General features: G+C 39.7%; 1 protein-coding gene across 2 annotated transcripts in view; it reads right to left on the bottom strand.

Moving 5' to 3' along the window:
- The window catches only part of LOC135764855 (putative palmitoyltransferase ZDHHC13), a 316,314-nt gene that overhangs the window by 29,586 nt on the left and 273,465 nt on the right, over nucleotides 1-13,263 (bottom strand). The window contains exon 15 of one of the 2 annotated variants that reach the window (XM_073811960.1): nucleotides 1,948-2,105. The exons of the other annotated variant lie outside the window; for it this stretch is intronic. Coding sequence (XP_073668061.1) covers nucleotides 1,948-2,105 — 158 coding nt within the window. The remainder of the gene's footprint in view (nucleotides 1-1,947; nucleotides 2,106-13,263) is intronic. 2 annotated transcript variants of the gene reach the window in all.

The raw sequence follows: 13,263 nt of genomic DNA, 5'->3' as shown, positions 1-13,263 counted from the left end.
GTTTTTTTCGTACCTAGTTCGTGTCACTACGTCCCCAGGACCCCGAGACGGGCCGGATCTCGAAACGGACGACTGGCAAGCTAACAGCCGATGAAGGAGGAGGGGGTAGGGGTGGTTTGGTAGAGCTAGGGTCCAAATTGAGCAAAAACGGACAGGGACGACATTTTCGCGTCGAACTCTGCGCTACAGGGCACGTGAGGGGACGTAAGCCGGGCCCGTGACGTCCGTTTGGGGTTCGGACCGTTTCCCAAAACAGTAGTCTGCAAATGGACAAATAGTGGGTCCGTGTCATTGGGGGGGGGGTCGGGGGGTGGCAGGTGGGGTCAGGGGGGTCATCCCGCACAAACAATGGGCAAATGGACAAATAGTGGGTCCGTGTCATGGGGGGGGGGGGGGTCGGGGGGGTGGTCAGGTGGGGTCAGGGGGTCATCCCGCACAAATAATGGACAAATAGTGGGTCCGTGTCATGGGGGGGGTCGGGGGGGTGTTCAGGTGGGGTCAGGGGGTCATCCCGCACAAATAATGGGCAAATGGACAAATAGTGGGTCCGTGTCATGGGTGGGGGGGGTCGGGGGGGGGTCAGGAGGGGTCAGGGGGTTAATCCGCACCAATAATGGGCAAATGGACAAATAGTGGGTTCGTGTGATTGGGGGCGTGTCCGAGTGTCGGAAGGGGTTGGACATTAAATCCGCACAGATAATGGGCAAATGGACAAATAGTGGTTTCGTGTCAGGGGGGGTAGTGGGGGGCACCCCCATGACCCTAGGGCGCCCCTAGAGGCATCCGTACGGCCGCTATGGATATGGTCAGGGCGGGGGTCGAGGTAATGGTAGGGTGAGGATCGGTCACTAAGTTAATGGGGAAAGGGCTGACAATTAAGCCGTACGATCCCTCGCCCCCACGATAGGGACACTGTCAGATTCTGCGAATGGACTTTTTGACACGAACCCGCAGGGTTCCCTTACTCCTCATTCAACCTTACTCACCACTCACAGGTCAGGAAACCAGCTTCATCGTATCCTTACCCGCAGCTGCACTACAGACAATATTAAGGTTGTACCTCTCCATCTATCTGACCACTTTCATAACTTGTGACATGCACCTACCTACATCCTACACAACCATACATTCTTTAGTACATTTCAGGCTTAACCTTCGCTCTCTATCTGCCTGTACACTTACTGCAGAGGTAGCATCCTCTCTTCCATCTCACTGCAACTGACACTTTATGCTCTGCACTAACATCATGTTCAGATACTCTTGTTCAGTGTCCTCCAGACCAGCTGGACATCCTACATGAGCAACGTACTACGCTCAGGGCTACTGAAAGGAAATGGCACAAAACTAACAACCCCACTGACCTCTGTTACTATCATTCACTTCTGTCCTCTTTTTCGGCTAGCATCACCACTGCTAAGACCTCATACTTTACTAATGCTTCCAAAAATAAGCAGCTATTCAAAAATGTCAACTCTCTGCTTTGCCACCCTCCCGCTCCACCCACTTCCTCATTGTCAGCTGATGACTTTGATAACTTTTTCACCAACAAAACGTTTTCCATCAGCAACCAGTTTCCACACCACTAACATCAGAACACAGTACAATCACATCCCACATCCGTTTCTTTTCTTTCTCTCCGCTGACCGACACTGAAGTTTCTAAACTTCTCTCCACCTCCATCTCTTACAGGCCATTTTGGATTAAAAAAACTCTCTTTCTCTCTCAATAGGTATTGTTTTGGAATTTTGTAACTTTCTATAAGCACTTCTTGTATTATTGCCTCCCAATGACAAATTGCTTGATTGTTTCCTTATATTTGTAAGTCGCTTTGGATAAAAGCATCTGCTAAATTCCTAAATGTAAATGTAAAATGCACTTTAAAGATATCATGATAACAACACAATAGGCTCTACAAACGCTAAAGATGTAGAGAAGGATAACATTTACCTGGTAAAGCTGCAACACCAGTAGGATGGAGGCCCAGGCTGAATTGAAGAAAACAATAAAGAAGACGTAGAGCACCCAGGCAGAGCAACTCATCAGCGTGGTTATTGTCCCCCATGCACCCTCCTCTGCATAATGCAGAGGGCAGTGTTTGGACCAGTCTACACAAAACACAAAGATTCAGCATTCTCTAGTCAGTTTTTCTTAATTGCTAAAACCCTAAACACCATTCTCTGAGCTAAATTGAGTGGCCTCAACCCATTTCAAATCATTCACTCTTTTGGCAAAACCCTAAACAAGTTTAGGTTGTTAGACACTATTTGCAAAACATCTTGGATTAGGTTATGTAAACATAACACCGCTTTTGGGGACGCCTCGCTGTGACTTATCTGAAGGATGTTTAACAAATGTGTATCAAATACATTACATCCGCATTACATATGTCCTGGAACGAAACCCCTGACCCTAAGTCCTTAGGGACAGCCAAACCCTAGGTAGAGTGGGCCCTATATATATTCATAAGCTTGTGTCCTCAGGGTATATATATATATATATATATATATATATATATATATATATATATATATATATATATATATATATATATATATATATATATATATATATATATATATATATACACACAACCCCAAATCAGAAAAAGTTGGGACACTGTAGAAAATTTGAGTAAAAAAGTAATAGAATAATTTACAAATCTCATAAACTTATATTTTATTCACAGTAGAATATAAATAACAAATCAAATGTTGAAAGTAAGAAATTTTGAAATGTCATGCTAAATATTGGCTCATTTTGGATTTAATGAGAGCTACACATTCCAAAAAAAGTTGGGACAGGTAGCAATAAGAGGCCAGAAAATTTAAATGTACATATAAGGAACAGTTGAAGGACCAATTTGCATCTTATTAGGTCAATTGGCAACATGATTGGGTATAAAAAGAGCCTCTCAGAGTGGCAGTGTCTCTCAGAGGTCAAGATGGGCAGAGGATCACCAATTGCCCCAATGCTGTAGCGAAATATAGTTTTCTGAGTTTCTCAGAGAAAAATTGCAAAGAGATTGAAGTTATCATCATCTACAGTGCATAATATCATCCAAAGATTCAGAGAATCTGGAACAATCTCTGTGCGTAAGGGTCAAGGCCGGAAAACCATACTGGATGCCCCTGATCTTCCGGCTCTTAGACGGCACTGCATCACATACACGAATGCTACTGTAATGGAAATCACAAAATGGGCTCAGGAATACTTCCAGAAAACATTGTCAGGGAACACAACCCACATTGTCATTCGCCGTTGCCAGGTAAAACTCTATAGGTCAAAAAAGAAGCCATATCGAAACATGATCCAGAAGCGCAGGCGTTTTCCCTGGGCAAGGCTCATTTAAAATGGACTGTGGCAAAGTGAAAAACTGTTCTGTGGTCCAACGAATCAAAATTTGAAGTTCTTTTTGGAAAACTGGGACGCCATTTCATCCGTAACTAAAAAGGACAATGACAACCCAAGTTGTTATTAGCGCTCAGTTTAGAAGCCTGCATCTCTGATGGTATGGGGTTGCATGAGTGCGTGTGGCATGGGCAGCTTACACATCTGGAAAGGCACCATCAATGCTGAAAGGTTTATCCAAGTTCTAGATACATATGATCCCATTCAGACGTTGTCTCTTACTGGGAAGAGCTTGCATTTTCCAACATGGCAATGCCAGACCACATACTGCATCAATTACAACATCATGGCTGAATAGAAGAAGGATTCGGGTACTGAAATGGCCAGCCTGCAGTCCAGATCTGTCACCCACAGAAAACATTTGGCGCATCATAAAGAGGAAGATGCCACAAAGAAGACCTAAGACAATTGAGCAACTAGAAGGCTGTTTTAGACAAAAATGGAACAACATTCCTATTCCTAAACATTGGTCCTCCTCCAGCTGTTCCTTAAATGTACATTTTAATTTTCCGGCCTCTTATTGCTACCTGTCCCAACTTTTTTTGGAATGTGTAGCTCTCATGAAATCCAAAATTAGCCAATATTTGGCATGACATTTCAAAATGTATCACTTTCAACATTTGATATGTTATCTATAATCTATTGTGAATAAAATAAAAGTTTATGAGATTTGTAAATTATTCCCTTCCTTTTTTACTCACAATTTCTAAAGTGTCCCAACTTTTTCTGATTTGGGGTTGTGTATATATATACCCTGAGGACACAAGCTTATAAATATATGGCCCACTCTACCTAGGGTTTGACTACCCCTAAGGACTTAGGGTCAGGGGTTTCGTTCCAGGACATATGTAATGCGGCTGTAATGTATTTGATACACATTTGTTATATATTAGGGCTGTCAAAATTAACGTGTTAATAACACGTTAACGTGTTAATAACACGTTAACGCAAATTCATTTTAACGGCATACATTTTATTAACGCGCCGATTAACGCAACATGCAATTTGTGTTTGACCCTTGGTTTGTTATATATTAGGGCTGTCAAAATTAACGTGTTAATAACACGTTAACGTGTTAATAACACGTTAACGCAAATTCATTTTAACGGCATACATTTTATTAACGCGTCGATTAACGCAACATGCAATTTGTGTTTGACCCTTGGTCTAGCCCACAGCTGGATGAATTGGAACGCAGCAAGTGACCCGGGCTGTCTAGATGAGTCGGAGGTTTTTATAAAAATAAGAACATTAAGCTCTCGTCTAGTGAATCCAATGCTCTAAATGGTTATTAAACATCTAAAATTATCTTTTTTGAGAGGTGTACTGTCCCAAATCCATAATCTAAAGCAGTGTTTCTCAAACTTTTTCAGCCCAAGGACCACTTTATCTTCCAATTTTTTTCTGAGGACCACCTAACAGAATCCCACTCTAACACGCCCCCCAAAAAACAACAAAATAGGAAGGATAAGCTACATTTAAGCTTAATATGCAACTGTTTCAAGTCAAAAACTAATTTTTTAAACACAAATGCAGTGCTATGTTCAGAAATTATTATATGATTTTTATTTCATTTGAAAAAGTAAATGTGAAATGAGTTACGGCTTAATATGAACAAAAAACTGCACATATGAAAAAAAACTGCAATTAAACATAGTATAACAGTCTAGGTCCCACTTAATGTCATTCCAAAGAGCCATTAGTTTAAAACTGAGGTGGTGGGTATATGAAGTCTATGGTTGTTACTATGGTAACAATAAAATACTGAAAAAAACTTCCCCTTAATGTCCAAAATCACTGAAATTACAGGGATTTTACACATGAAACAAAAACTAGTACATTACAAAACTAATAGATCTGTGGATTTTAGCTTCTTTCAGTTGACGCTTGATCTTTCTTTTGACTCCTCTTTGGTTTAGCCACTGATCCATTTTTACGATATTAAAACAGAATGGCAAGAACTGATATCACAGTTTTGCAAGTGCATTAAAAATCTACTTAAATAAGTGACGATTGTATAAACACTTGCCTAGTTTAGGTCATCTTCTGGCGGACCACTGGGGGGGTTTGGTTGACCACTAGTGGTCCGCGGACCACACTTTGAGAATTACTGATCTAAAGCAAAGATGCGTCTTCATTCATTTTTTGTTTCATTTTTAAAGCATGCAGAAATACAAAAAAATAGACTGCAGGACTTGCTTGATGTTAAAATAATTATTAAAGCGTAACTAAACCACTGGTCAGAGTATGACTCCACCCACTGGCAATATTTGAAAAATGCAAGAAAAGTGGGCAGATCCCAAGGAGATAGAGGGGACGAAATAAGTGTGTGGTGAGATCGTAACAAGGGCGTGGTGATCTTGAACCTGCTTATGCACGAGTCATTTTTTGGACCCAACATCCAATAGGAAAATTCAACTGTAGTAGCCACCATTCAACCTGAAGAGGGCAGCACTCAGACGTTTTTACACCATATTGTAGTATTGAAACACTTTACATCCAAATGTCAAAAAACTTACTAAAATCAATGAACAGCACTAATAAAGCCCCATTCTTACAGATCATTAACTAAAAAAAGTTGGTTTAGGGTTTAGTTACTCTTTAAGAGAGATAAAGTTCGGGACCTGATTGATGTTAAACGAGTTATTAAGAGTGACAAAAGCGATCTTCCTAAAGCTGACAAACCCGCAAGTGCGCGACCCCGATATATATAGACATCTACACAAATTACAGTTTTAAAAATATCTGTTTTGACAAGAATTCACGCAGGTATGACCTACAATCTGTTATATCTGAGGTGAATGTTTGGTTAACTGTTGAGGAAAAGTATCTGTTATGTAACATTATATTAAACCCTTGCATTAGCCTACAGTATCTTAAAGCAGTCTGTCTCAATGTCAAAATTAAACAATAAAATAAAAACATATATTTAACATATATTGATATTGTTTTTGCTTTGCGTAAACAGGTGTAGTTCTGTCATGTTTTGTCAGATTCCAACAAATCATGCATTGTTTTGAAGTTTTTTAATAGAGAATGATAAAATATAAATAACTCATTTTTGAAAATTTGCCACTCAATTTGCCAGCACAGGTCACAAATGATGCAGCAGCAAACAGCCATGGAGAAAGAACAAGGTCTTCTAAAGGGAAAATCATATATAAAACTATGGCTGATGGTTCTGTTGAAAACGTAAACAGGCTGTTGTAAACATACATTTGCATATATATTTGTCCAAATCCATGTTGATTAGTGTATTAAAAACTTGAAAAGTGTTAAATTTAGGTAAATTTAGAACAGATAAAAATGTGAGATTAATTTGCGATTAATTGCGAGTTAATTCATGAAATTATGAGATTAATCTAGATTAAATATTATAATCTATTATTATAATCTATTGACAGCCCTAATATATATATATATATATCTTGAGGACACAAGCTTATAAATCAAACAGAATGATTTTTCTTGAACATCTGAAGTAGCAGAAAGTTTTCTGTGATGGTTGGGGTAAGGGTTTGGGTTAGGGAAGAATATACAGTTTGTACTGTATAAAATGCATTACATCTATGGAATGTCCCCACAAAACATAGAAACCAGAATGCATGCGTGCGTGTGTGTGCGCTTGTATATATACATACACACACACATGCACACTCACGCACGCATGCACACACACATTCATTCTATTGAAATTTTTTGTTATCATTTTAGAAATATATCTTATAAAAACCATGGTTTACTACAGAAAAGTACATCAATGTTTTTGGCTAAAAAAATGCATAGTTAATCATGGTAAATTTAGTAAGGGATGTAGTGTATTGAGTTGTTATTGAACTCTGGTAAAAGTGCTGCTCAGAGTTAGAGTTTGGTTGGCCAACAAGGGATTAGCATGGGCAACTTATTAATATTTTGTGATTGTTTAGATGCCATTACTCCTTCATGTGTTGATTGAAAGAAGCACAAAGGAATGCCTGGCAAGGCGTGTGATCATGCATGTAATGAACTTGCTGTGCAGAGATGTACGGGGTGATAATGGCAGACTGAAAATAAGAACCTAATATTGGTATGCTGTGCCCCTAAAAACAAACCTCGGGAACTTCCTGTGTTGAGGAAGGATGGAGATGTGAAAATATGCATCTTTGAGGTCTATGGTGATAAACTAGTGCCCAGACCTTATTTGCATGTTTGAGTTAGAATTTTTAAACATAAAAACATTTTGAAATACTTGAGTGGTTTAATTTTATGAGATCTAGAATGGGACACAACCCCCCCCCCCACCATCCTTCTTTGAATCAATGAATTAGAGTCTGTAAAACCATGCCCCTCTCTCTCATGTTGAGGAATGAGCTCTACCTCTTGTTTTTCTGAATTTACCTCTTGTTTCATAACCAGAGCTTGCTCGGGGTGCACCACTGTGGGCAGCACGCCAGTAAACCAAGAAGGGTGACATTGAAACTGAATGGCATAAAAGTGCTCGACCATGCAAAATAAATATTTTGACACATTTGGCAGATGTTTTCATTATCCAATGTAATTTACTAAGGCAGGGGTGCCCACCCCTGTTCCTGGAGGGCTACCGTCCTGCAGATTTTCGCTCCAACCCCAATCCAACACAGCTGAAGCAGCTAATCAAGGTGTTCGGGGTTGCTTGATAATAACAGACAGGTGTGTTGAAGCTGGGTTGGAACTGAAGTCTGCAGGACGGTAGCCCTCCAGGGTTGAGCACCCCTGTACTATGGAAACCACAAGCTGGAGACAGGTGTCTGGTGTGATTAGAGTACTTTTTGTGGTGGAGACCGCCCTGCCCTGCTACGTGTGACAGAGCTGGCGTTGACGCACAAAGGGCATTGAGACACGACAAGCACCATGAGATGAGGTACACTTTGTTTCACTTCGACAGGGGCAGCCCTCAGCATACCCACCCCTTGGGCTAGGATTGCCTTTTGCTGACGCATTCCTCGCCTGAATGATATCTGCAATGATTCCATCGTCGTCAGCCAGCTAAATCTTGGAATTGGCAGAAATATTTGGGCTGAATTGGGATGCCTCCACGATCTAGACAGCTTGTCATGGAGTTCAGAGAAAAAGGGAACGCACCATTTAGGAGGCTGCACCATCTGCTTCAGGTATCGTTTGTCCAGCCAGCTCTGTGGCCAAGCGCACGGCTGCTCGGCCGGCCAATCCAGACCAAGCCGAGCCACTGCATGAGTCACCCTGCTCATTATTTCATTATTAATTTATTTGATACATGTGCTTCAGATCAATCACACAGAGGTGTTCCCCAAAGCGTTGCTATGGCGACACAGCTCAAGTCCTTTCAAAAAGGAACTCATGCATTTTTTATGCAAAACTCATTGAATACAATTTTTTAATAAAACACATTTTACACTGCAATATGCAAAATGATACACTTTGCAAAATGATAAATATGTTTAAATGATAAATAACACAACTACAACAAAGTTATCATAGAATAAACAACAACTCAAAATGTTTACACTTATTTGGTAACACACTATAATAACTGCACACTATGAATCATTAGTTAAGCATTAGAAAATAAGAAATTCATCATTTATAAAGTACTGTATATGTGTGTGTGTGTGTGTGTGTGTGTGTGTGTGTGTGTGTGTGTGTATGGTGCATTCCTTTGTGCCCCTAATTTTTTTTTTATTAAACAAAACATTAAATTATGTAGTGTTGTTGTTAAGTATATTATTTTTCTATGGTTAATCAGAAAAGTGCCAGTATTGCGGTGAGTACCGTACCACTTCAAGCACTATTTTTATCTTTAGCGTACTTGCACTTTTTCTTGCATTCCGACCAGGGCCTGAAATTAACACCCGAACACGCACCAAATGTGTGTGAATTTTGCAATTGGCGTGAAACACTGTCAATCTACCGGCCACATTGGTGGGTAGCCAATACGAATTCAGGGATTCATTGAGAAGATGCGACTGCTGTTTCGCAACGTTCATGCAATTGGAAAGAAGAAGAGGCACTTTTCTGACTAGGTTTGGATGTGCGAGTAAGTATTAAACTATTGGCGAGATGGGATGAGAATGCAATGCTGACATAGGCTACAGCACAATCACAGTTGCACAGATGTGTAGTGCTGTGACGAATCAGAACTCTTGATGTGTAGACTTTAGAGAGAGTTTCGATACTGTGTCTTATAATGTAGTACATTAATAATTCGTTACATTTATATAGCGCTTTTCTGCAGACCTCAAAGCGCTTTACATATGAATGGGGGAATATCCTCAACCACCACCAATGTGCAGCATCCACCTGGATGATGCGACGGCAGCCATATTGCGCCAGAACGCTCACCACACACCAGCTTATTAGTGGAGAGGAGACCGAATGATATAGCCAATTAGTAGATATGGAGATGATTAGTAGGCCAATGGGCAAGTTTGGCCAGGATGCCGGGGCACACCCTAGAGGTCTACACGGAAGACCCGGGACCCGACCCGGGACCCGTACGGGTTCGGGTCTATATTTTAAATGATCAGCCGGGTCCGGGTCGGGTCTCAATCTATTACTTCGGGTCCCGGGTCTGTTTAACATTGTGGGTAATACCCGAGGTCAATCGGACTCGGAGAACACACACTCACATTTAAATAAAATATTTCAAAATCAGCAACAAAAACTTAGATGAACTGTCGCATAAATTTTTTCTATGACGCTAAAATTGCGTTAAAAAGTTTATATTTGGTTGCTCCAACCAGGCAGCTAACGCGCATGTGCTCTTTTAATGTGTCTCTGGCTACCAGTCAGGAGCTTCTGCAGTGAGACGCATTGACTTTACCTTTGACAATTGGCTCTTTTATTTAGAAGGCGAGACTTATTCCGCCGTACCGCGCATTTTGCACTGACTTCTCTAATTTTTATAATAATATTATAAATTGACCGTCTTGCTGTTATATAATAAGTTTTTGCGACTCAAAGAGCACAGAGATGATAGCAAAGAAGCAAAGCTAACGAAAGCAGCCATGGCACTGAACGAGCAATCGTTATTATAATCCAAATGGGCAAACATTATTAAGCAAGTTGACCCGATGTAAAACTGCGTTATTAATCAAAAGTGGACTTTTAAAGCTGGAATAAGCATTAAACATTTCAATCGTCAAGAGAGGAATAATATGGATGGAACTTTCTTGGAAATAAGGATTGTGCATCACACAGACAGGTACAAGGAGGGAGAAGACTAACTTCTATGGGTAAGACAAAAAGTTTAATTTTCGCTACTTGTTTATTGACTTATTAATAACATTTAGCTAAGAATATTTGCCGGTCGGGTCTGTGTCTTCCCGGACGGGTTCAGGTCCAGATTTTAAATAATAGACGGGTCTTCGTCGGATCCGGGTCCAGCTTTTAAATAATAGATGGGTCCGGGTCCATCTTTCAAAACAACAGACGGGTCCGGGTCGGTTCAGTGTAGCACATTTGCGGGTCTGATCGGGTTCGGGTAGGAATTTTTGGACCCGTGTAGACCTCTAGCACACCCCTACTCTTTTTCGAAAGACATCCTGGGATTTTTAACGACCACAGAGAGTCAGGACCTCGGTTTAACGTCTCATCCGAAGGACGGTGCTTTTTGACAGTATAATGTCCCCATCACTATACTGGGGTGTTAGGACCCACACAGACCACAGGGTGAGCACCCCCTGCTGGTCTCACTAACACCTCTACCAGCAGCAACCTGGCTTTCCCAGGTGGTCTCCCATCCAAGTACTGACCAGGCATTAACATACATTTTGCGAATAGAGTAATGAAAAACAACGTATGTGAGGCGACTGTGTATGTGTGCAGTTTGGAATTCTCCCTCCGTCTGTAAGTGCACGCATGGGTTTAAGGGCACTCAATAGTGCACATACGGAGATAAGCGTTTAAAAAAAAAAACAAGCGAACATAAAATCTTTCTGTTCTTGACAGGGCACATATTCACAAAATTATCTTAAGAGTATTCTTTTTCTAATAAAAAAATTTGTTTATGTCTTAAGTGTATGTATAGATTATAGTCAAAAAACAGTCTGTGCTTATTTGGTCTTAAAGAGACAGTTACCTCAATTAACACACTTAAGTCTGTAATGTTAATCAAACAACCTAAGACACAGAGAAAATCACTTTTGTAGCTCTAAAAAAGTAATTATATTTAATTTATACAATAAAGACAGTGTTATCATTCACTATTCAGGCAAAAAAAACTGGCTGGTAAAAAGTCACTGTGGCAGGTGGATTTCTAAATCCACCTGCCACAGTGGCTGGTGGTCAAAAAAGTTAACTTCAGGCCTGGGGTTCCGACACTTCTCACATGTTGCCAGTACTGTGCCTCTCCGAGTCAAAACGTCAGTGAATGGGTGATTAATAGTCATGACAATACACTACACAGAGGGAGCACTAAGTGAATTAATTGTTTTATTTATCTTCTCGACAAATCATGTGTATAAAAGCTGAGAATCGAAGGCTTTTTTAATAATTTGAATACCCAGTGATCTTTAAAAGGGGACCAAAAGGATGTGTCAGTCAGAACACCCAGATAAAGTAAACACTGTCCGAAGGGCTTGACATTAACATCCTTCAACACATGCGGGTAGATTTCAGTGGTGGCGGTTAAGACAGCTAACTCCTTTTAGCCACTTTGGCGTGTTAAATATAGTTTTGTTATTTTAGTTTTCTTAAAAGCCATGTAAAATAATAAACAATCCTACACTACAAAACTACAACTCCTTGAACACTCCCTGTATATCAAGAGCTCAGGGCGTACAGTATCTGAGAGCACACGTCCAGTTTTGTGCAAAAGGCAAAAGAAGTTGAGGGGAGAGAGCTTTGCACTCGTGCATAATCATCATCATCTGCTTTTGTACTTTTGAACAAAAAAAAAATGCACTCTCAAGTTGTCAGTACTTTAAATATAGTCTTAAATCACAGAAACCATAATCAAGCTTATAAAATACTATCTGCATAAACAAGTTGACAGTAAAATTCATGTACATGAAGTGTTTACTGCTGTTGTTAATACATCTAAAGTGTTTGTAGGTTTTTTGTGTTTATCTTTTCAGTTAATCTTATACACCCCTGCACCACTTTTATTAGATTCTTTAAAAGCTCTATACATGTTTTTCATGCAGCTAAATACCTTTAAATCATATGATCTAATGATATACCAGATACACAAGGTCATATATGCAGTCTTAATTTGGGTGGTCAATCTGCATTTGAAAGGGTTTTAAATCTCTATGGGGCAGTTTCCTGGACAGGGTTTAGATTAATCCAGGACTAGGCTTTAGTTATTTTGGGCATACCTGTCAACATTATGATTTGAAACAAGAGAGAAATTTCCCGAACCCTAACACCCCCCCCCCCCATTACTATGCAAGGGAATGGATGTGTACACTGCAAAAAACTTCTTTCTTACTTAGTATTTTCAGTTCAACTGTCTAACAATTCTTAATCAAAATATATTTTCTTGATGAACAAAATGACCTAAGAAAATAAATCTAGATTTTAGACAAAAAACATCAAATTTAAGTAAATTTGTGCTTAAAACAAGCACAAAAAAACTGCCAAGAAACTTTTTTCTTAAACACTTAGCTTTAGAAAAAATAATGTAAAATGTTCATACCACATTGGCAGATTTATTCACTTGTGTTAAGTTTTTATAGGAATTTTTATATATAGACTAAAAATACAATAGAAATACAGGAAATTATTTAAATGGGTTGATCACAGGAAAGAATAGTAAAATACGGGAGAATCCCTGCAAATACGGGAGGGTTGACAGGTATGATTTTGGGACATTTAAAATAGTTCTTAGAAATAAACCTTACAAAAAACAATACTGGC

The sequence above is a fragment of the Paramisgurnus dabryanus genome, chromosome 2 (assembly GCF_030506205.2).
Source record: "Paramisgurnus dabryanus chromosome 2, PD_genome_1.1, whole genome shotgun sequence".
Lineage (NCBI taxonomy): Eukaryota > Metazoa > Chordata > Actinopteri > Cypriniformes > Cobitidae > Paramisgurnus > Paramisgurnus dabryanus.
Note: the sequence above shows the minus strand (reverse complement) of the source record. Positions and strands in the feature narration are given on the sequence as shown.